The sequence below is a fragment of the Pelophylax lessonae genome (genome assembly GCF_965119305.1).
Source record: "Pelophylax lessonae genome assembly, chromosome: 12".
Classification (NCBI taxonomy): domain Eukaryota; kingdom Metazoa; phylum Chordata; class Amphibia; order Anura; family Ranidae; genus Pelophylax; species Pelophylax lessonae.
Window position 1 is genome coordinate 202,645,423 of NC_138779.1, and position 24,986 is coordinate 202,670,408.

The following is a 24,986-nucleotide window of genomic DNA, read 5'->3' on the forward strand; positions in this document are numbered from 1 at the left end:
CCATTCCAGATGATAGTAATATCATCAATCAATCTTCCGTAATATACCAGATGTTTGCTGAAGGGATTGTTCTTTCAGATGTGTTTCTTCTCCAAAAAAACCCATAAACAAATTTGCATAACAAGGGGAAAAATTAGCTCCCATCGCTGTACCTGATTTTTGTAAAAAATTTGCTTCTTGGAATTGAAAACAATTATGTGTCAATGCAAACTCTGGGCAATTACTAAAAAAACTGGGCTTGAAGAGTGCTTAAATAATCAGTTTTCAAAAGAAGTTTTATTGATGTATATAGATGTTAATTGATGTATATAGAGAACACACATCTAAAGACAACCTAATGTACTCAGAAGACTATTTGTAAGGTTTCAATAGCTCCAGTACATGGGTAGAGTCTCTCACATTTGCAGGAAGAGATGTTACAATGGGCTGCAAAAAGTAGTCGACATATTGAGAGATGTAACATGTAAGACTATCCATACTGGCAATAATTGGGCAACCTGGGGGAGAGGTGGCGTTTTTATGCACTTTTGGAATGTGATAAAAATACAGTGTTATATAATGCTTTCTAATCAAAAACATTTTTTCTGCTTTATCAAATTTTTCTTATATGCCTCATCTACCATACTATGTAATAGTGGTTTAACCACTTGCCGACTGCCTAACGCCGATCTACGTCAGCAGTCAGCCCCTCACAGGCAAAGTGACGTAGGGCTACGTCATTAGCTTGTGAGGGTCTAGGGAGCGAGCGCGCGCCCCCGGAGGCGCGCTCCCGCTCCCGCGTGGTCACGGACCCCCCCCGCGCGTGTGACCGGCGGACCCGATGTCCGCCGGTCACTCTGCGATCGGCGGGGGAGAGGGAGAATGTCAGGCAGCCTGTGTAAACAAGCTGCCTGTCATTCTCCTTGCTGTTAGGATACTGATCACTCGGATCTAGTATGTAGATCCGTTGATCAGTGTCCATACAGCTCAAGCCCCAGCCAATCAAAGTAGAAAGCACGCCCCTAGGGATACACACAGCCCCTCCCTCCAAAATAAAGTTAACCCCTTCACTACCAGTGTATTTTTACAGTAACAGTGCATATATATAGCACTGATTACTGTAGAAATGTCACTGGTAACCCCAAAAGTGTCAAAAATGTCAGTCAAGGGTCCGATCTGTCCGCCCCAATGTCGCAGTACCGCAAAAAAAATCGCAGATCGCCGCCATTACACGTTAAAAAAAAAAACAACAAAAATGACAGAAATCTTTCCCTTTGTTAGTAAACGCGATAACTTTTGCGCAAACCAATCAAAATACGCTTTTTGCGATTTTTTTTACCAAACATAGGTAGCATAAAACAAATTGGCCGAAAAAGTAAAAAAATTTTGATTTTTAAATTTTTTTTGGGGGGAATTTCATATAAAAAAATGTGAAAAATATTGCTATTTTTGCAAAATTGACGCTCTTTTTTTGTTTATAGCGCGTGATAAAAAAATCGCACAGGTGATCAAATACCACCAAAAGAAAGCTCTGTTTGTGGGAAAAAAAGGACGCCAAATTCGTTTAGGTACAGCGTCGCACGACCGCGCAATTGTCCGTTAAAGTCACGCAGTGCCGAATCGCAAAATACCCCCTGGTCGGAATGGGGGTAAAATCTTCCGGGGCTTAAGTGGTTAAAGGTGGGTAATGGGTCTCTACTGAGTTTCTGATATGTATCTTTATCAGAAAGTCATCTGTTAACTTTGTGTATGTAGTCATCTCTATTTAGGATGACTATTCCCCTGCCTTTGTCAGCATTGCGAATTATAATTGTGTCATTCCTACCCAAGTTGTCTAGGGCCTGTCTTTCAGATTGGCTCAGATTAGGGAAATGTTTATAATGTTAATTCTGATTTAGTTTTACGAAGTCTGAGTAGACCATAGAGTAGAATGTTTTAATATACTCGATCTTGGCATGGTGGGGATAGAAAATGGACTTTGGCTTAAATGATGTATGGAGAATAGGGTTATGGTAAGGAGTGGATACCATATCCTTCATATCATAAGTATAACCCTCTTCATACAACTCCTCCAATATATCCAAAATCTCTAATTCACTAGTATTATCAAGAATTTGCAGTAATTTGTCATCTATCCTGTAAAGGGTGGGCAAACTTAATACAACTTAATATTGAACATCTGAGTTAATAATTTGGAGAGTGCTAGAAATTTTGATAAAATATAATGTGTCCATAAATAACAGATAGCCACTTTAGATATAGGAAGTAAAGGTTTCCTGTAGCTCTGTGTAGACATGCAAATTTCCTGTATAGGGGGTTCCCCTTTTTACACAACCGCCTTTTATACAAGTCCAGAATCTTTAATCATTCTACTGATGAAAACACAACAAAGAACAGCCAATGTGTTTTGGGGGGCCAAAACATCCCTTCTTTCACGAGGACTACACGTTTTTTAAATCAAACCAGAACTTAAATTAAGTCAAATGCTGGCTTTGTATATATTGGATTCAAAGGTTTAACCACTTGCCAACCAGCCGCCGCAGATGTACTGCGGCAGGTTGGCTCCCCCAGGCAAAGTCCCGTACATGTATGGCGCTCGCCTGGGAGGAGCTAGGGGCGAGCGCACGCCGGCAGCGGCACGCAACTGCCCCCGCTCGTCAGTGGGGAAGCTGACGTGAGTGTCAGGCGGCTCTGATGGTGGCCTGACACCGGCGATCTCTCCTCACTGACAGAGAAGGACGGATGGCTGATGTAAACACAGCCGTCCGTCCTTCTCCCTGACATGATCACAGAGACCACGCGATCCTGCTATATAGGATCGCCTGTCTCTATGGTCATCTCACAAACCCAACCTCTCCACAGTTAGAATCACTCCCCTAGGCTTACATTTAACCCCTTGATCACCCATAGTATTAACCCCTTCCCTGCCAATGGCATTATTACAGTAACCGTGCATATTTTTAGCACTGATTACTGTAGTAATGTCACTGGTACCCTCAAAAGTGTCAAAAATGTCAGTTAGGGGTCGGACATGTCCTGCCGAAATGTTGCAGTCCCGCAAAAAATTGCAGATTGCCGCCATTACTAGTAAAAAAAAAAAAAAACAGGAAAAATTACATAAATCTTTCCCGTAGTTAGTAAACGCGATAACTTTTGTACAAACCAATCAAAATAAGCTTATTGCGATTTTTTTAATCAAAAATATGTAGCAGAAAACAAACTGGCCTAAAATGTTAAAAACATTTAGATTTTTAAATATGTTTTATAGCAGAATGTGAAAAATATTGTTTTTTTTTTTTTTTAATTGTCGCTATTTTTTTGTTTATAGTGCAAAAAAATAAAAATCACACAGGTGATCAAATATCACCAAAAGAAAGCTCTGTTTGTGGGGAAAAAAAGGATGTCAATTTTGTTTTGGTACAGCGTCGCAAGACCACGCAATTGTCCGTTAAAGTAACCCAGTGCCGAATCGCAAAAAAGGGCCTGGTCATTAAGCAGCAAAATCTTCCGGTCTTAAAGGTGTCACTTGCAAGGTGTACCAGCCATTAATGCTGGCACACATTCCACCTGTTTCTTTGGATCATTGTATCCAATCCATACAGATCAAATCTAATGAATCTGGCACTTGAGTCTATTTAAGCTCTACTTTGATCTGAAGACCTCTTTTGATGAAGTTAGTTGGCCCTTCAAATGCATTGGGTGTTCTCTCTCTTGCTGTCTTTAGTTGAATGGTTAAGAAATTCAGGACTCCAAAGAATTTAGTGTGGTGCTCTCCTTGACCACATGGATTTCTCAAAGCAGGTGACCACCCTCTTCCAAAGGTTCCCCTGTATATGTGGAAAGCTGACAAATACCAGCCATCAGACTCAAATAATGACTTTGTTCACCTTTTAAGAATCTGCATCCAAATGCCTCGCCGCCAGCCACATTTGTATACAAGTGGCACTTCAACAGAATAAAACCTGATCAAACTACTTTTTAATTTAACTTCTTAATTTTTAACTGTATAGAGTGAACATTTGTCTCCTCTACAGTGATAAATCAATCTTGGAACTTTGTAAACTGTTGCACTTGACTGTCCAGGAAAACAGGTGAACCGGTTGCAAATACCCATAAAAATTGTTGTAGGGACTTTGCTGAACACAAGCCAGTCTGATTGGCACCTAACTATAAAGTTAATTTCCTTGATAAATGTCACCTATTTTTTTAGACTCCTATGCTTGTTATGGCATTCTTGATACTGAATGTTTAAAGATGATCCCCCCGGGCATCAAGTACTCTGCCCCTTGTGAAGTGGTAGGTCAAATCTTCTCTCTCCCTCATTGCAAAGTGGCATGGTCCTTTTTGGAGTGCCTGGGTGGCACTTCCAATTTGCTGGAATTAGGAGCGTTAAAGTGGACGGTCTGCTTTCCAGCCAGCAGCCTCTACCTAAAGAAAATTACCTGTAAAAATTATTTAGAAACAAAAATGTTATATAAAAAGTGATGTCACCTTACTGCTGCCTTTTGGGCACTCAAAACTCCACAAGAATGCTCTCCTGCAATGGGCTAAGTTAGGGTGCATTGCCATGAGATTTCGAGTGCCACCGCGCTTTGCACAGCCCTTTCTTTAGAAGCCTCTGCGCTAGACTGTGCTTTTGCCACACATTCCTATCACAATCTCAATTCAATGCTTTAGAAAGATCACCAATTCTCATGTACCTGCATGCAGAGCCTGAGATGACGAGGGCGAATTCAGGTCCCAAAACCTTGTCAAGTGTTAGCCGACTGGAACAACACCAGGACATGAACAAAGTCAAGGTCAAGAACAGGCAGAAGTTGGCAACAGCCGGGCAGAGAAGGTGCAGATTCACTAGGCAAAAACGTAGTCGCTAATCAAAGCCAAGGCTGGTAGCAGCACCAGACAATGTCCCTTGCGTTGTCCCTACTTGTCCCTGCACTAAATACTGTATCTAACCAGTGGGTTCCTCTCCCTATGCTTCTGCTCACCTAAAGTGTGTCCAAATGACATGGGATCCCTTATTTAAAGGTTCCCTCATATAAATGGCTGTCTGAACTCTTGTGTTAAATGGATATGAAATCAGGTTCCTTCCTTCCCAGCAAAGGATAATGGAATACCTAAGGGAAAAAAACTCCCTTAAAGTAATAGTAAACTTTCTTAAAAAAAAAATGTTCTCCTGCAGACTACTAGCACATTATCACAGACTCCCAGATTGGATCCCATTGACAAGCCTTCAATCTTCATCTGGTCTTCGTCCCGGGTTCACACACTCTAGCAGTTTGGCTTATCCTGCTGGACGTCATATGATGCCCAGTAAGGATAACTGAGCCACCGTGCGGATGTCATTCTGGAATAGACCAGTAGGGAAGTGGTTAAAAATAAATGTTATTCAAAGTTACTTGTATTTTGTTGATTATTATTATCATACAGCAGGATAGGGATCAGGGCACTGCCATAAAGTGAAAACAATCTTAATGTGCAGCAAGGTAATTTTCACAAAATAATACCGGCATCAGTGGCCGGGTGACACAAGGAAAGGGTCCGGAGACATGCTGGAGCTGCATGAGAGCAATGGAGAGGGTGAGTATAAGTGGAACAAACGAATTGCTGCAAGGAACGGGGGGAGGGTAGGGAGACCGGGAGGGTAGGGTGACCGGGAGGGTAGGGAGACCGGGAGGGTAGGGAGACCGGGAGGGTAGGGTGACCGGGAGGGTAGGGAGACCGGGAGGGTAGGGTGACCGGGAGGGTAGGGAGACCGGGAGGGTAGGGAGACCGTGAGGGTAGGACCCTGTAGCGATGCCAGAGCCTCGAGGGAGTGAACCGGCATGCTCACTCAGGGAGAACTGGCTTTGTATTAGTGAAGCACCTTAAAGTGAGGTACTGTTATTATTACCATGTTAGAATTAATATTATATTCATTTATTAGCAGGTGAATGCGGCTCTCCATGCATTCACATACATTGATTCTGGCCCTTAAGTGGAAAAAGGTTGCTGACCCCTGTCTTAAGGCATCAGCATACCAAGACATTTTGGACAATTTCATGCTCCCAACTTTGTGGGAACAGTTTGGGGATGGCCCCTTCCTGTTCCAACATGGCTGCACACCAGTGCAAAAAGCAAGGTCCATAAAGACATGGATGAGTGAGTTTGGGATGGAGGAACTTGACTGGGCTGCACAGATTCCTGGCCTCAACCCGATAGAATACCTTTGGGGATGAATTAGAGCGGAGACTGTGAGCCAGGCCTGACCTCACAAATGCGCTTCTGGAAGAATGGTCAAACATTCCCATAGACACACTCCTAAACCTTGTGGACAGCCTTCCCAGATGAGTTGAAGCTGTTATAGCTGCAAAGGGTGGGCCAACTCAATATTGAACCCTACACACTAAGAATGGGATGCCATTGAAGTTCATGTGTGTGTATAGGAAGGCGTCCCAAAACTATTGGTAATATAGTGTATATATATTAAAATGTATTTATTCATCTAAAAAATAGTGATTATAATATCATTACAAGTGGATTTACATGAGCACAACATAAATCACTGACATTTGCATCATTCAGTGATTACATCTTATTAACCGGAAATTAGTAATGAGCCACTTAACTCTATCTGCTAGTCTAACTTCTGCTTTCTGTTTATTTTGTAGAACACAATGTCCTAAAAAAAGATTCAGATATACCGGACATACAGAAGAAGAAGTCGAGACAAAGAGAACAGAAGCAAGTAGGAGTGAAATACTATGGAATGATCATTAAAAGAAGAAAAGAGACAAACGACATGGACATCCATGTAAAGCATTGTTGAAGAGAAGGCTACATTGAACCATAGCAGGTATTGTGACAGGTATAGTACATGATGATTTATAAAGATGCAGTATCGTATCTCCTCTCTGGATTTTACCAATATATGGGCATAACTCATCCATCTCCTCCTTTACTCTTCTAGCACTTCTTCTCACCAATAGCTCCTTCAATGGCACGTAATCAGATTACTGAATTTTTTGACCTGCAAATTTTCTTCCGGTCTAGTTTCCCATGATATGTTTTCACTAATATCTAGCCCTCCTCCTAGATGTCATTCTTTTTACTTTCTTTTTACAACCTTTGTGGAGTAGTGGTTAGCATTTATGTCTTGCTGCAATAGGGCCTTGGTTTATATCTTTTCCAGTACACTATCTGCATGTAGTTATCACGTCCTTCCTGTGTTAGCATGGGTTTCCCCCGACATTCCAAAGACATGCTGGCAAGTGGTTTGGTTTTGTTGCAGGCTAGCTGGTAAGTGATTTATGAATTTCTGTTTGTTTTTGATGTGCGTTTCCCCTCCATGTACTCTGTATAGGTTGGGGTGGTTGCCATTTTTATTGTGCACAGTTGGTGAATTGGTGCGGAGATGTCCTTGCTGGGTGTCCTGTGCATCCCTGTATCTTTAGGGAGGGGTGGCCTCCCTCCATGCAAACCTGCCCTTAATCTATCCACTGCTATATGTGCTCCAACTTGGGAGTCTATCAAAAGGATAGAAAGAAAGAGTTAGAATCGCAGTACACTGGGGTGCCTTGATGTGACCACTGCAACTTACACATATGTTTGCACATGTGTGCGACTAAACCCCTTGTCTTTAACGTGAACTATTGGACAGGGTCAGTTTGGTTTTGTTGCAGGTTAGCTGGTAAGTGAACTGGGAATTTTCATTTGTTTTTGATGGTAGTAAGTCAAATAACTCCTGTCCAGTGGCGGCCCCTCCATTGGGGCCGCAGGGGCGCTGCCTCCCCTATCCATGCGTCCGGCCCCCTAATCTACATGCAGGGCGCCGGAAGCATGGATTCCAATAGGGGATTTTTTTTTTTTCGAAGCATGTGATTAGAGCCAGAGGCTCTAATAGGCTTAAAAAAAGGGTGGGCTCGGGGCGCAGAGCACTGCACCCTGAGCCCACGCAGCTTTATGGCAATAGCGAATGGATATTTGCTATTATCAAACCGATTTTCCTCCCAGCCAATCCGGAAGCAGGTCGTGAGACCCCTTTCCTGATTGGCTGAAAAGAGAAGCGATTTTACTGGCCATTGGCCAGGAAGAGGGAGGAGACTCACAGCCGCTCGGGGAAGGAGCAGGTAAGGATGCTGGCTGTCCGGCTGGGCAGCCAGCTGTCCGTCCCCGGAGGGGGTGGTAGATTAGATTGCCGGCCAGCCGTCCTGCCGGGGTGGGTGTTGGTTTTGCCACCCCCCCAAATTTTCATTCACCAGCCTCCACTGCTCCTGTCTAACTTGGTTCTAGTTATACGTACAACTTTGCATGTGTATTCTGCATGCTGATCCCAAGTCCATCTAAATAGGGAGGGTTGAGGAACGATCTGGTTAACTAAAAAACATCTCCAATAAATTTCTATAGAAAAGGCTCTCAACCATATCAGACATGGCACCTAAAGAGTTGGCCATTAGAATCGCCGAGTGTTGGATACGGCTGAATGGATATCACACATACACCCTTCACATATTCTCCAATGTAGCCATGATTTCTCTAAATTGTTCCCCTTTCTCACCAACTCCTTTCCTCGTGCCATTTAGATATCTGCAACTCTTCAAGCCTTTAGACCACCTTTTTGTTCCAAAATGATCCACACATTTCCACAAAGGCACAGATAGAAAGAATAAGACATTTTATTTTCTTATTTCAATTTGTGCCCACGATGAAGATATGTCCCATCATCTCATATATGATTTCCTTGATGGAAAATGAGTACGATTTCTGCAATAGGCACAAAAACAAAAAAGAAAAGTACATTTATGTAGCGTTTTTACTGATGAGATCTATCCTCATGTTCAAGAAGGCTGTTTTTACTGTGGAAGTAATAAAGGGTATTTCCCAACAGGTACATAACAATCCTACAGGGATTCTAAACCTTCCCCAGTCAATTTTTATATGTTTTGTCGAAAATCCAACTTCCATACCTCTATGTATCTTTTGGTATTTGTCAACTACACCGCTCAAAAAATTTAAAGGAACACTTTGAAAACACATCAGATCTCAATGGGGAAAAATATCATGCTTGATATCTATACTGATATCGACTGGATAATTAATGTGTTAGGAATAAAAGGATGCCACATCGTTTGATGGAAATGAAAGTGATCAACCTACAGAGGGCTGAATTCAAAGACACTCTAAAAATCAAAGTGAAAAAATGATGCAGCAGGCTAGTCCAAGTCCATTTTGCTGAAATTTCATCACAGCAACCTATAATGGTACTTAGTAGTTTGTATGGTCCCCACATGCTTATATGCATCCCTGACAACTTCAGGGCATGCTTCTACTGAGACGACTGATGGTGTCCTTGGGTATTTCCTCACAAATCTGGACCAGGGCATCACTGGGCTCCTAAACAGACTCATGTGAAACCTGGCAGGGTCGAATGGACCAAAACATAATGTCCCAGAGGTGTTCTTTTGAATTTAGGTCAGGTGAGCGTGGGGCCATTCAAGGGTATCAATTCCTTCATCCTCCAGGAACTGGCTGCAGTGGTTGCATACTCTGGCCACATGAGGCATGGGCATGGTCGTGCACCAGGAGGAACCCATGACCCACTGCACCAACGTAGGGTCTGACAATGGGTCCAAGAATTTCATCCCAATACCTAATGGCAGTCAGGGTGCCATTCTCTAGTCTGTATTGGTAATATAGTGTATATACAGTGCATTGCAAAAGTATTAGGCCCCCTTGAACTTTTCGACCTTTTGCCACATTTCAGGCTTCAAACATAAATATAGATATAAAACTGTAATTTTTTGTGAAGAATCAACAACAAGTGGGACACAATCATGAAGTGGAACGAAATTTATTGGATATTTCAAACTTTTTTAACAAATAAAAAACTGAAAACTTGGGCGTGCAAAATTATTCACCCCCCTTAAGTTAATACTTTGTAGCGCCACCTTTTGCTGCAATTACAGCTGTAAGTCGCTTGGGGTATGTCTCTATCAGTTTTGCACATCGAGAGACTGAAATTTTTGCCCATTCCTCCTTGCAAAACAGCTCGAGCTCAGTGAGGTTGGATGGAGAGCGTTTGTGAACAGCAGTTTTCAGTTCTTTCCACAGATTCTCGATTGGATTCAGGTCTGGACTTTGACTTGGCCATTCTAACACCTGGATATGTTTATTTGTGAACCATTCCATTGTAGATTTTGCTTTATGTTTTGGATCATTGTCTTGTTGGAAGCCAAATCTCCGCCCCAGTCTCAGGTCTTTTGCAGACTCCATCAGGTTTTCTTCCAGAATGGTCCTGTATTTGGCTCCATCGATCTTCCCATCAATTTTAGCCATCTTCCCTGTCCCTGCTGAAGAAAAGCAGGCCCAAACCATGATGCTGCCACCACCATGTTTGACAGTGGGGATGGTGTGTTCAGGGTGATGAGCTGTGTTGCTTTTACGCCAAACATAACGTTTTGCATTGTTGCCAAAAAGTTTGATTTTGATTTCATCTGACCAGAGCACCTTCTTCCACATGTTTGGTGTGTCTCCCAGGTGGCTTGTGGAAAACTTTAAACGACACTTTTTATGGATATCTTTAAGAAATGACTTTCTTCTTGCCACTCTTCCATAAAGGCCAGATTTGTGCAGTATACGACTGATTGATGTCCTATGGACAGAGTCTCCCACCTCAGCTGTAGATCTCTGCAGTTCATCCAGAGTGATCATGGGCCTCTTGGCTGCATCTCTGATCAGTCGTCTCCTTGTATGAGCTGAAAGTTTAGAGGGACGGCCAGGTCTTCGTAGATTTGTAGTGGTCTGATACTCCTTCCATTTCAATATTATCGCTTGCACAGTGCTCCTTGGGATGTTTAAAGCTTGGGAAATCTTTTTGTATCCAAATCCGGCTTTAAACTTCTCCACAACAGTATCTCGGACCTGCCTGGTGTGTTCCTTGTTCTTCATGATTCTCTCTGCACTTTAAACTGACCTCTGAGACTATCACAGTGCAGGTGCATTTATACAGAGACTTGATTACACACAGGTGGATTCTATTTATTATCATTAGTCATTTAGGTCAACATTGGATCATTCAGAGATCCTCACTAAACTTCTGGAGAGAGTTTGCTACACTGAAAGTAAAGGGGCTGAATAATTTTGCACGCCCAATTTTTCAGTTTTTTATTTGTTAACAAAGTTTGAAATATCCAATAAATTTCGTTCCACTTCATGATTGTGTCCCACTTGTTGATTCTTCACAAAAAAATTACAGTTTTATATCTTTATGTTTGAAGCCTGAAATGTGTCAAAAGGTTGAAAAGTTCAAGGGGGCCGAATATTTTCGCAAGGCACTGTATATATATATATATATATATATATATAATATACTTAAATGTAATTATTCATCTACAAAATAGTGATTATAATATCTTTACAAGTAGATTTACGTGAGCACAACATAAAACACTGACATTTGCATCATTCAGTGATTACATCTTATTACCCGGAAATTAGGAATGAGCCACTTAACTCTTTCTGCCAGCCTAACTTCTGCTTTCTGGTTTAATTTTGTAGAACATAGCATTCTAAAAAATGATTCAGATATACCAGACATAAAGAAGAAGAAGTTGAGACGAAAAAAAAAAAGCAAGAAGGAGTGAAAGTAAAATACAGTGAATTGATCACTAAAAGAAGTTCACTGCTTGAACTTTGACCATTCTCTGCCTCCCGTTACATTATATCTGATCCTCCGTCTATGACTTGGCTTGTCTGACTCTGCACCAGTCTTCTGCCATCCAGCTCTGTATAGCTCCAGTGACATTTTCCTGCTGTTCCTGCTGCCATCTGCTGCTCAGCGATCCAGTCCAGTCCTGCAACTCGTCTGCTACTCATCTCTACTGCCAACGGAGAATCTTGCAGGCACTCCTACCTCACTTTCGCGGCCACTGTTCCTTGAGCTGAGGTTTTTCGAGAGGTCTCCATCTACACGTCAGGCTCAGCCACAAGGTATGTGACAGGCACGTATTGATGTGCCCTTCTGGAATACTTGGACTGCCTGTGCAACCTCCATTGGGCCCAGGTATTGCCTTATGCTACCAGTAGTGACACTGACCCTAGCCAAATGCAAATTAGGTAAAACAGTCAGAAAAAATGAGTAGGGCAAAAAAATTTAGGACACTTTTTTAAATTGCTTTTGTACAGTGTCAGTACAACACAACCCTTTAAGTTCCACTTTAGATCAATATTTTATGTTTGGGAGAACACTTATAGTCTAACTGTGAGTTGGACCATTTGGTATTTGACATATTGGTTTTGTGTACTGTATGTGAAAAAAAATCAAACTTTTGAATTATTTTATTATTGTTTTTCGACAGCAGTGCTCTCTAAACTTTCTAAACAAAGGGCCAGTATACTCTCCTTCAAAGATTAGGAGGACCAGAGAGTAGCCAGTAGGTGTAAACAAAGTCTTTGGCTCCGTGGCAAGTGGGAGTAATAGAAAAACAATGTGCCTGTGGTCAGTACAAGCAACAATGCCCCACTGTTTATATTAGTTGGAGGAATAGTGCCCCATAATTGGTGCCAGTGGGAGGAATGGTGCCCCATCACTGGTGTCAGTGGAAGGAATCATACCCCATCACTGATTGTTGGTGTCAGTGGGAGGAATAGTACCTTGTATCAGTGGGAGGAACAGTGCCACAAGGGTCGCATACTGGCAAGCAAAAAGTCTGCATTTGGCCAATGAGCCGCAGTTTGGAGACCCCTGTTCTACAGTATCACTACTATGTAAGCCCAGTACAATCTCAACAACCAACATCTTTTGTGGGATAGAACACCTTCAAATTCCCCCAAGGCCTTTATCTTCCAGGTATTTTTGCCTTTGACAGGTCCTGTTTCTCAGCACATCTTGGTTGAAAGGTGCTTTGGTCTAAAAAGTATCATTATGAAGTGAAGGCGAAGACACTAAATCTATGAAGGTGTCAGGTTCTGCTCTTGCACATTAGCACCTCTTTGAAGTCATTGCCTGGCACTAACAATTTTGTTGTATTCTAGGAAGTGTGGACCGTGTAATGCTTTCTAACATGAAAGTAAAAAGAAGAAATTATCACCTGAGCTATTACCACATCCTAGTATATATTATATCCCATCTGTGGAGTGGTGAGTATAACTTCTGTTAATGTCTGGCTTTGTATCGCTAAAAAGTCTTTCAAGTGTACAGTATGTAATGAGATCCCAGTCCCATTGCAATTGTTTGTTTTTGTGCAGTCAGTTAGCAGTGTCCCTATGGATCTGTATGTATTCACCTTCACAGGGTGAAAACATAAAGTGATCCCGTTGCTATGTGAAAAAAATAAAATGCAATTAAAGCTGGTTCCCTTTCAACTTGCTGTGGCTCCGTCCACCATCTCCTGTACCCTGTAGTGATGTAGCAGCTAGCAGGTGAGCCACAGTGAGCACCAGGGAACTTGCTTTTCAACACCCCCTGCCTGAAGTGTTGGATAGCAATGGTTCCCAGAGTTCTGCAAGAGAGTGTTCTTTTTATTGACACTGAAGGAGGTATAAAAATAAGTTAAGCTTCAATATTCACCTCCTCTCTAGAGCTGCGTCCTGCAGTAATTCCTTTTGCCCTCTAGATGTCCTCAGTTTGGACATCATTCATCCCAGATGACGTCATTACGTGTGACGAAACGTGCGTTGGGTGGACCCTCATTGGACGATGTCGGACGCATGTTCAGTTGAGGAAGACGGCAGCCATTTTCTAGGTTAGAAACAAATACACGCTGAAGAAATGACTATACATATACGGTGCTGCCACTCCGCAGACAATGTGAGTTGTCTCTCTGTATTTTACAATAAATAGTTATCTGACTTATTACACTATGAGAGGCCTTTTTTTCTTTTTTTCTGAGAGAATAATAAAAAGTGGTGCAGCGGCTTGTGAAGGAAGACATGATGTGGAAACAGTTTGGGTTTGTAGATGGGTGCCTCACAGATTTGTGCCATCTGTCGTATATAGCCTTTCTGATCTGCTGATCCGGTAAGGGTATTTTGATACCTCTATTGGTGGCGGTTCTGTTTCGCCCCTAATATTCCCAGGAGTGTCGATGTGGGTCGTTTGATTATCACGTGGATTATATTAAGCTTTTACATGGATTTTATATGGACTTTTATCCATTTATATTTATGACCAGTGCTACAATTTTTTAACTTATATTCATCCCAGAAGACTCAAGACACACTGGGAATGCAGGGTGTCATGGACCCATCACCTAAGGGTGTCACACCACAACACCTTGCACTCACAGTATAAAAGTTAGTTGGGGCCAAGAGTGCAATGGCCCCAGGCATCAATCAGGGAGTAGGCATCCAGGGACAGGACAGACACAAACTACCACTGGGTAGCCTCTTAACCATTCTGTCACAGCTGCTCTCTGGCGATTTGTCTCTAGCGGACAGCCGCCAGGTGACCCACCGTCTGACACACTGACATCAACACATAAAGAGTCTATACACCTGAAAAACCTGATATAGTTCATGGCTGCAGTTTCATTTCTAACCTGTGTGGTGCCAAGTGTGTATGATTTCCAGGGACTTTACCAGGTTTATAAGTTTTTCTCTTACTCATTGTGTGGAAATGATGGTCCTATTCTCCATATGTTGATGTCAGTCAGACTGTCTGACAGTCCGACTGACATCAACATTTGGAGAAAAGGATCATCAATTCCCAACAAAAAGGGCAAAACTTATAAACCTGGTAAAGGCTCTGCAAATCATACACACTTGGCACCACACAGGTTAGAAATTAAACTGCATAAACTCCCATGGTTTCCAATGCCATTTCTTTGCTGATGACACCCAAATCTATCTTTCTACCCCTCAGCTCACTCCATCAGTCTCCTAGCAGATCACAAATTTACTAACAGACATATCAATATGGATTACACACCACTTCCTCAAACTCAATCTATCCAAAACCTCTGACTTCTCTATCGAGGTTGATGGCACAACTATCAGCCCACCCCCACACACCAGTGTGGTAGGTGTAACCCTGGACTCTGAAGTCTCCTTTCAACACAACATTCAGTCACTGTCCAAATCTTGCTGCTACAACCTCTTTAACATCTTCAAATACACCCTTTCTTAACCATTGACACCACAAAAATGTAATGCCATGGCTATATCTTGCTTCGACTACTGCAAATCCCTTCTCATTGGCTTGCCTTTACATAGGCTATGCCCCCTTCAGTACAGTGCCATTTGTAGCCCACGCAATAAATGGGCTGTCAGAACACAATGCAGGGAAATGCACTGGAATGACAAAGAAACTCGCACATTTAAATGTGCATGTTCTGGTGTGTACCAGCCCTTAGGAGCATACAATAAAGCAGTTGGCCCCGGGCATCACCAAACCTTGGCATGCCACAATTAGTGGTGAAAAGTGTAGGCTGACCTCATTACATAGGTGACACTGTCTGCAGAATTGGAGACAAAATTGAAGACTGACAGAAAACCTGGCATGTCCAGGGACCAGCCTGAAGACATCTTGGAAATGTAAATGTTTGTAGCACCCTTTAGGGTGCTAGGTATGTAGGTTTTTTTCATTGAGGAAAGGTAAATTTGTGCAGACTTGGCTGGCAGCCAAGACTTTTTGTGTTTTTTTCCGGGGTTGGGCAGATATACAGGGAGAGCTGGATGACTCAAAGGCAGAATCACTGAGACCCCCCCCCCCCTACTTCTGAAACTTACTGGAAACTTCCAGAAGAATAGGAAGGGAGGTAAGGTGCAGCTGCGTGGAATATTCTGAGAGCCCTGACTGATCCCCAACCTGGGTTGGCAGGGGGCAGGCCCCCTCAAATACTCTTGGTCAGCCCAGCTGTGGAGGAGTATGTTTGGGCAGAAGCTGGAGATGGAGTGTTAGGCTATAGGTGGCCTTTGAGGTAGCTCCCCAGTCTGGGGGGGGTGACCTCGGACCTGGGCTTGGGTGCAGACAGGGCCCTCTCAAGACACACATAGATGACCTGGCCAGGAGGCACAGGGGCAAGGAGAGGACAGTGGGATAACACTGCCAGGCAAGTCTCTAGGAGGACAAGGAACAGCCAAGAGGGCTAGTGAGAGGCACACAGTCAGGAGGACTGAAGCGCACGTCTAGGAGGACTGGGATAGAGCAGTCTGGGATGGGTGCAGGGCCAGTCAGGAGGCCTGTGGGGGGCACAGCAGTGGAAAGAAGCAACTACAGCCAGGAGGGCTGGCAGTGCCTGAGGAAGTGGTACTGGGAGCAGTAGCCACAGATAGGACAGTTAGCACTAAAGACTTAAAATTTTGCTACACCATAGGGGCCCCCAGTCCTTGCCTGCAAATGGCATTCACTCAGACCCCGCTGAGATTGTACTGAGTCTGAAACCTGTGCTAGCTGGTCCTGGGAGTGATAGTCTGCAAGCAAATGTGTGCTGTAAGTAGGAGAGGAGAGAATGTCTATACTAGAGTATAAATAGTTCAGTTAGGAAGGCGATGCTCAAGTTTCAGATGAAAGGCATAGCTCCTCTGTCACCAGCACAGATTACACAGGGCACTAAGCAGCTATTCAGCCTGGTGCCAGCTGACAAGTGACACACACCTGTTGCTGAGACTTCCCTCTCCGATGGCCAGATGTTGGGACCAGCAGCACTTACACAAATTTCCTCCTCAGCAGCCCACAGTGAACCCAGGGATGTCCCCAGCGAAGAGGGCTGATCGCCAGCTGCATGCACTAATTCGATCTACTGCCGGTGGCGGTTCCTCCTCCAGTTACAGTCCGAACAGCAGCAAGAGCGGCAGTTGGAGGCTTCAGGAAATTCCATGAGTAGCCCGGGAGCAGGACTGCCTCTGATCAGTCAGCGCTTCCTCTTCTCTCCTCCCCTCTGCCTATCCTCCTCCAGGGCCAAATGGATAACGATACACCATAATATAGCCTCTCACAGCATATGTATGTGGAGATAAGAAGGAAGAAACTTCATTGCGCAGTATAACTCACAAAAGGTTTATTTAAAAGAGCCAAAGTACTTACAAAAAAAAGCATTAAAAACACACGTAGCTCCTCATAGTATAGCTGATGTTTCCAACTGAAAGTATGGCCGACTACCCAGTGTGGCGACGTCACATGACCTGACTCTTTTGGACGTGTTTCATCATAAACAGACGTCATCAGGAGTGTGGTCACGTAGTGCATATCCCTGAATTTATATAATAGAAGCCGGAAATAAAAACAAAGCAAAAACCACATTGGAAACCCAGAAGGAGTCCAACAGGAATGCACCGGAAGTGACGCGGCTGCATTCTGGAAGGCAGACATGTCACAACACCTAACCGAAAATTAACGCATCTGCATCATTTCCGGTTAGTTGTTGTGACATGCCCACCTTCCAGGATGCAGCCTTGTCACGTCTGGTACACTTCTGTTGATATTGTTCTCTTCTGGAGCGCATCTGTGTAATTTCCGGTAAGGCGGTGTGTCATGTCTGCCTTCCGGAATGCAGCCGAGTCACTTCTGGTGCATTCCCGTTGGTCTCCTTCTGGGTTTCCAATGTGGTTTTTGCTTTGTTTTAATTTATGGCTGCTATTATATAAATTCAGGGATATGCACTTACGTGACCACGCCCCTGATGATGTCTATTTATGATGAAACGTATCGGCAAAAGTCAGGTCACCTGGCCACGCTGGGTAGTCGGCCATACTTTCGGTTGGAAACATCAGCTATACTATGAGGAGCTACATGTGTTTTTAATGTTTCTGTTTTTAAGTACTTTTGCTCTTTTTTAAATAAACCTTTTGTGAGTAACAATGCGCAATGAAGTTTCTTCCTTCTTATTCCCACGTACAATGCTGTGAAAGTTTTTAATATGGTGGATCGTCGACATATTAGAGACCATTAATGCTATATGAGTGGAGAGCTGGAGTGTGACATGTCTAAGCTTTACTGACTACTTTTTAACAAGTAGTCCATCTTTTGGGGTAAGGGTCAGTGTAAACTCTTTCCTTCGGTGGCGGATCCTTCCCAACACTTTTCCTGTGTGGATTTGCACCTTTTTGGACTTTTTCCCTTAAAGTTGCTTCTCAATACCTTTTGAATCTTGTTGTTTGAAGCGCTGCATTTATCTGTTATTATTTTTTATGTTCTTGACTAGGAGGATTGAGTTAGATGCTTTTGACAACCTTTTTTGTTCAACTAGTATTTGTCTATAAGCGCAAGTGATTAGTTGTTTTATAGTCCAATAAAGAAAACATGCTCTGCAGCAAATTGTCTGGAGGAAGACTGGGAACCAGTGCTCTGGTCCACATGCCTTTTAAATGTAGTAGGGATCAACCGATTATTGGGGGCCGATATGCACTTTCCCCGATATTGCGGTTACCGATATTGCCGATATTTCAGGAAAGTGCTTGTAGCGGAGTGATGCCTGCAGCTAGAGGCATCACCCCCGTACCGGCGTCCATAGCTGATGGTCGGCTATCTTGTAATGACAACCAATGCGGCTGAGAAGCCGCTCAGCTGTCATTACAAGGAGCGGGAGGGGACGTCCCCCCTCCCGCGGCTCGCCCGGGTCTCCCGTCCCACCGGGACGCATTCGGCTCTGATCGGGTCTCCATGTCATGACATCACTTCCGGGTACAAGCGCCAGATTAACTACTTCCGGTCCGCGCTATAGCCGAAAGACGGCTGCAGCGCGGACTCACATTTTCTGGAGGACGTCTTTAAACGGCCTCCCAGACACAGGCTCCCCGCGCGCTCCCGCGAGCGTGCATCGGGGAAAATCTGTGTTGGCCGTGTCACAGATCGTGGTAAATGGCCAATCACAGCGACATATGAGTTCATCTCTCATCGCCAACGCTCCTTCCTCACACAGAGACTGCAGTGTGAGAAAGGAGGAGAGCCGATCAGCCGCCGGGGACACAGAAGAATGTAATCAGGGCACTGATCACCAGTGCCCTGATTACACAAGGTAAAAAACATACACAAATTGCCCACCATTAGTGCCCACAGTGCCCGCCATCAGTGCCCCCCATCAGTGCCCACAATCAGTGCCCATAGTGCTGCCAGTCAGTGCTCATCAGTGCCTTCTCATCTAGGCACATGCTCATCTGGTGCTGCCCATCAGTGCTCATCAGTGCCACCCGTCAGTGTCCATCAGTGCCATCCGCCAGTGCCTATCAGTGCCGCCTATCAGTGCCCATCAGTGCCGCCTCTCAGTGCCACCTCTCAGTGCCCAGCAGTGCCACCTCTCAGTGCCCAGCAGTGCCGCCTATCAGTGCTCATCAGTGCCGCCTATCAGTGCTCATCAGTGCCGCCTATCAGTGCCGCCTATCAGTGCTCATCAGTGCGGCATATTAGTACCTCCTCATCAGTGCCCATAAGTGCCACCTCATCAGTGCCCATAAGTGCAGCCTATCAGTGCCCATCAGTGCCACCTCATCAGCGCACATCAGTGAAGGAGAAAAATGTATTTATTTTCAAAATTTACTCGCAGAAAATTAGAAAAACTTTTTTATTTTCAAAATTTTCTGTCTTTTTTCTTTTTTTTTGTAAAAAATAAAAACCCAGAGATGATTAAATACCACCAAAAGAAAGCTCTATTTGTGTGAAAAAAATGATAAAAATTTCATATGGGTAAAGTGTAGCATGACCGCGCAATTGTCATTTAAAGTGTGAGAGCGCTGAAAGCTGAACATTGGTCTGGATGGGAAGGGGGTTTAAGTGCACGGTAGGCAAGTGGTTAAAAAAAAAAAAAGGAAAAACCAATATCGGTCGATCACTAGAATGTAGCAATAATCCTCTAATATAATGAAGCCGGTTACTCAAACTGAGTAGTCGGCTTCATTATATTAGAGGGAAACAAACAATGCATTGGTGGAAACAGGCTTTGTTGAAAATTGTAAATGCAGCAAGAGATAAAAAAAAAATCACACTTTTTTTTAAATCTGCAGGTATTGACAGTGAGTTGCTACCAGGATACAGTATAAATGCTCCTCGTAATGTAATGGTCCAGCGAGGACTGTGTGTGTACATTCCATGCAATTTTACTATGCCTGAGACAAAAACCTTAACTAGCAATGCTTTGGGAATATGGTACAATAAGAATGACACAATTGTGGCAAATAACACAATTGTGGCTTCTAAAAGGAATACCGAGTATGAGAAGAATGGACGATTCTTTCTGGCTGGAGATGTATGGAGAGGGGACTGCTCTCTCTACATAGAAGATCCGTTAGATGAAGATGAAGGTCGTTATTATTTCAGAGTTGAAGACGGTAATGAAAAATTCAGCTACCAAGATATCAAGCCCTATGTGAATGTAACAGGTAAGGAAAAAAAATAATACATCTTATTGGCATACAATCTACAACCATCAAATACAAAATAAAAGTCCCTGACCATGTGACTAATATAGTATATACACAGCCCTGGAGCAAAGCCTTCCCATTTGGTTTACTTACAGTACATTTTGTAAATGGAAGGCGTTGCCATGTAAATTATTGGATGTTGGGTTATTCACACACTAACACAAATTGTGATATTCAGGGCTTTTTTTAATATAAGAATATGTGCAGGAACTCCCCCCTTTCTGAATCAGTTCTTGTCTCCGCACCCTACTTATATCCCAGTACCACCTATTTGAGAAAATATAGAGCCAAGTATCATTTTGTTGCACTAAGCAATTTTTTGATAACAAGAAAAGCAGTAAAATAGATCCCCTTCAGCAAGCAGCAATAGACCTTCACCAACAACCACAGATCTTCCAGCAGACAGAATCAATAGACCCCTCCCTCAACAGTGGATCCTATCCAGCAACAATTGACCCCCCCCCCCCCCCCAATAATACAAGGCACCCCTCCAGCAAACCAGCAACAATAGACCTCCCCTGCAAAAATAAACCACCATGCAAAAATTGATCCCCTCCAGAAACAATAGATCCCCCAGCAGCCAGCAGCAATAGACCCTCCCCAGCAACCACAGATCTCCCAGGAGCCAGAATCACAATACCCCTCCCACAACAGAGGATCCCATCCAGCAACAAATGACCGCCCCCCCAATAATACAAGGCACCCCTCCAGCAAACCAGCAACAATAGACCTCCCCTGCAACAATAAACCACCATTCAAAAATAGATCCCCTTCAGAAACAATAGATACCCTAGCAGCCAGCAGCAATAGACCCTCCCCAGCAACCACAGATCTCCCAGGAGCCAGAATCAATATACCCCTCCCACAACAGCGGATCCTATCCAGCAACATTTGACCCCCCCCCCTCCCAATAACATAAGTACCCCTCCAGCAAACCAGCAACAATAGACCTCATCAGCAACAATAAACCACCATGCCAAAATAGATCCCCTCCAGCAACAATAGATCTCCCAGCAGCCAACATCAATAGACCCTCCAGCACACCCAAGCACCAGTGCCAGGACAAGATCATCTAGAGCCTGGGGCGAACATGCCAACTTACGCCCCCCCATTTTGTGTCAGCCAAAATACCCCCCCCCCCCCAAAAAAAAAAAAAAGAAAATAGCACTAATCTGCATGCTCACCCCCTTAGCACCCAGCCCAAATCCGTTTGCCCCCCAGGACAAATCCCCCCCCCCAGAAAAAATATTCCCTCTCCTAACACAATCCTCTACCCCCTCACTCCAAACCCCCTCCCTTCCAACATAAATTCACCTCCCCCAATCCCCCATCCTTGCACAAATCCAACCCACAAATTTTCCCTCCTAGCACAATTATCCCCCAATCATCCCTACTAGCACAGAACAACCCCCCTCCCCAAAAAATAAATATATTTCCCCTCTACCATTATAGCACAAACACCCCAAATCCCCCCCTCCTAGCACAGATCCTCTTTCCCCTATTCCCCTTCCCAACAAAATCCCCCAAAATCATTACTCCTAGCACAACTCCCCCAATTTGCCCTCCTAGAACAATTCTTACCCCCCTAATGCCCCCCAAATCCACCTTCTCAACACAAATCTCCTCACCCCCCATATCCTTGTGGTGCCCCCCCCATCGCACATTATACCACAGTACCCAGGGCAGCAGTCCCTCCTGCCCACTCCTTGTCCCGGCCATGCCCAGCACCCCTTGCCATTACATACAGTACCTTTCAAAACTGAAGGTGCCGGAATTGGGTTCCCCCGTGTTCCTGCTGAAAAAAGCCCTGGTGATATTATTAAAGTTGAACTCTTGGCCGATATAAAAGACACAAATGCAGATCTATATTATTTTGCAGGATTTATAGGCCAGTTTTCATAGCACTTTCTTAGAGTCCTAATCCTTCTTTTTTGGGTTGAAATACACTTTAACCACTTCAGCTCTGGGAGGTTTTCTCTGTTGCTTAAACTGACAATTGCGCGGTCATGCAACACCATACCCAAATAAAATTTGATGTCTTTATTTTTTCCACAAATACTTTCTTTTGGTGGTTTTTATTTTTTGCCCTATAAACAAAAAAGACCCAAAATTTAGAAAAAAAAAAAACAATATTTTTTACTTTCTGCTATAAAACATTCCCAATAAAAAAAAATATAAAAAAAAAAATCGAATTTCTTCATCAATTTAGGCCAATATGTTTTCTGCTACATATTTTTGGTAAAAAAAAAATCCCAATAAGTGTATATTGATTGGTTTGTGCAAACTAGGGGATAGATTTATGGACTTTTTATTTTTTTTAAATTGTTTTTACTAGTGATGGCGGCGATCAGTAAATTTTAGCAGGACTGCGACATTGTGGATGACAAATCTTACATTTTTTACACTTTTTGGGGACCAGTGAAACTAATACAGTGATCGTCAATGCTAAAAAAATGCACTGTCACGGTATAAATGACACTGGCAGGGAAAGGGTTAACACCAGGGGCGTTCAAGGGGTTAAGTGTGCCCCGTGGGAGTGCTTTCTAACTGTGGGGGGGGAGCGGATGCACTGGACGAAAAGAGAGATCTGTTTAGATGAAACACAAGATATCTCTTTTACTCCCTGATAGAACAGCAGTCTGCCTTGTTTACATAGGCAAACCGCCGTTATGCCTTTCCTCTGAACAATCGGCAGCCCCCGGACCCACCGATTGGCTCCCGCTATATTCATTTACAGCGACAGCGTCACTCCAGTGGCACACGCATCCCCCAGATCGCATGCACAAAATCACGTACATGTACATGATTTTGCGCAGCCGGGCCGCCCTGCCGCAGTATATATAATATATATATATATATATATATATATATATAGACCTACGTCGCTGGACTCCTCCCCCTGTAGGCGGCGCTCGCGCGCCGCCGGAGGCGCGCTCCCGCTGTTTTCAGTTACAGCGGGAGTCGGGCCAGGGGAGGAGCGGCGGCGATCGCCGCTGCTCTTCCCCGATCGTCGGGGAATCGAGTTTGGAGATCCGCCCGCCTGTGTAAAGAGAGCGGGCGGATCTCCTAAGTGACAGGCAGGGACAGATAGCATAGCTGAACATGCGATCTGTCCCTGTGTCACTCAGTCACCTCCCCCCACACACGTTAGTAAGCACCAGGCCTACATTAACCCCTCCCTCTCCAATAAAATTAACCCCTTCCCTGCCAGCGTCATTTTTACAGTAACAGTGCATATTTATAGCACTGATTACTGTAGTAATGTCACTGGTACCCCCAAAAGTGTCAAAAATGTCAGTCAGGGGTCCGATCTGTCCGCCGCAATGTCGCAGTCCCGCAAAAAAAATCGCAGATCGCCGCCATTACGCATAAAAAAAAAAACCACCAAAAATGACAGAAATCTTTCCCTTAGTTAGTAAACTCAATAACTTTTGCGCAAACCAATCAAAATACGCTTATTGTGATTTTTTTTACCAAACATAGGTAGCAGAAAATAAATTGGCCAAAAATGTAAAAAAAAATTGATTTTTACATTTTTTTTGGGGGGGGGGGGGAATTTCATATAAAAAATATTGTTATTTTTTCAAAATAAACGCTTTTTTTTGTTTATAGCACAAAAAGTAAAAATCGCACAGGTGATCAAATACCACCAAAAGAAAGCTCTGTTTGTGGGGAAAAAAGGACGTAAATTTTGTTTAGGGTACGGCGTCGCACGACCGCGCAATTGTCAGTTAAAGTCGCACAGCGCCAAATCGCAAAAAGTGGCCTGGACGTAAGACAGCAAAATCCTCCGGTGGTAAAGTGGTTAATACATTTTATGTCAGCATATTATAATTACTATCATTCAAAGAGGTTTCTTTGTGTAATAATTGCAGGCCTAACAGATAAACCTGAGATCTCACCCATAAAGAGTTGGATTGATGGGGAGGAGGTGACACTGCGCTGCACATCTCCTGGAACATGTAGGGGGATAAACCCCCAAATCACTTGGGGAGGAAATATCCAGGATGGAAGAGTGGAAAACAAAGTTGATACTCATAAAAATGGTACAAAGATCCACTTCTCTACAATCACCTTCACCGCGAGGAAGGAATACAACAACTCTCCATTGTCATGCACAGTGCAGCTGAGAGAGGGATTGACCACTGTACAACAAATTACTATGAAAGTTGAATGTAAGTCTTCTTCTTATCATGAAACATCCTTAAATGTATGTTACAAATGTATGATTTACCAGATTAAGCTTTCCAGCACTGAAAGTGGCATTAAACCCAAAACCAAAATAAAAATGTCATATATTGCAACTTCCCAATCATTAAATGTGGAAGTCGCATTTGTTTCTTCAGCAGGATTGTCAATCTGAAGGGAGGGTAGTCTTAGATGTACTAGCAGATCTAGATACACTATCAAACTGTAGCCGAACCCCAGCAAACACCTTTTTAACCTGTTTACGACTGCCCGCCGCAGATGTACTGCGGCGGGCAGCCTCTCCCAGGCAAATCGGCGTGCATGTACTGCGCTCGCTCTCGGGAGTGTAGGGGGCCAGCGTGCCACCGGCGGCACGCTCCTGTCCCCGCTCATCAGCGGGGAAGCCGATGCGTGTGTCAGGTAGCTCCGATTGCCGCCTGACACCCGTGATCGCTCCCTGCTGAGGGAGAAGGACGGTCAGCCGTTGT

General features: G+C 43.8%; 1 protein-coding gene across 3 annotated transcripts in view; it reads left to right on the forward strand.

Moving 5' to 3' along the window:
• LOC309568171 (sialic acid-binding Ig-like lectin 14) overlaps positions 1-24,986 on the forward strand; it is a 118,352-nt gene that overhangs the window by 81,468 nt on the left and 11,898 nt on the right. For 2 of the 3 annotated variants that reach the window (XM_082273807.1, XM_082273806.1), the window contains exon 4: positions 24,186-24,485. In XM_082273807.1, the coding sequence (XP_082129933.1) occupies positions 24,186-24,485 (300 nt within the window). Of the gene's footprint in view, positions 1-13,005; positions 13,096-19,893; positions 20,269-24,185; positions 24,486-24,986 lie in introns of those variants that run through there. The other variant, XM_082273805.1, reaches the window with a different exon arrangement.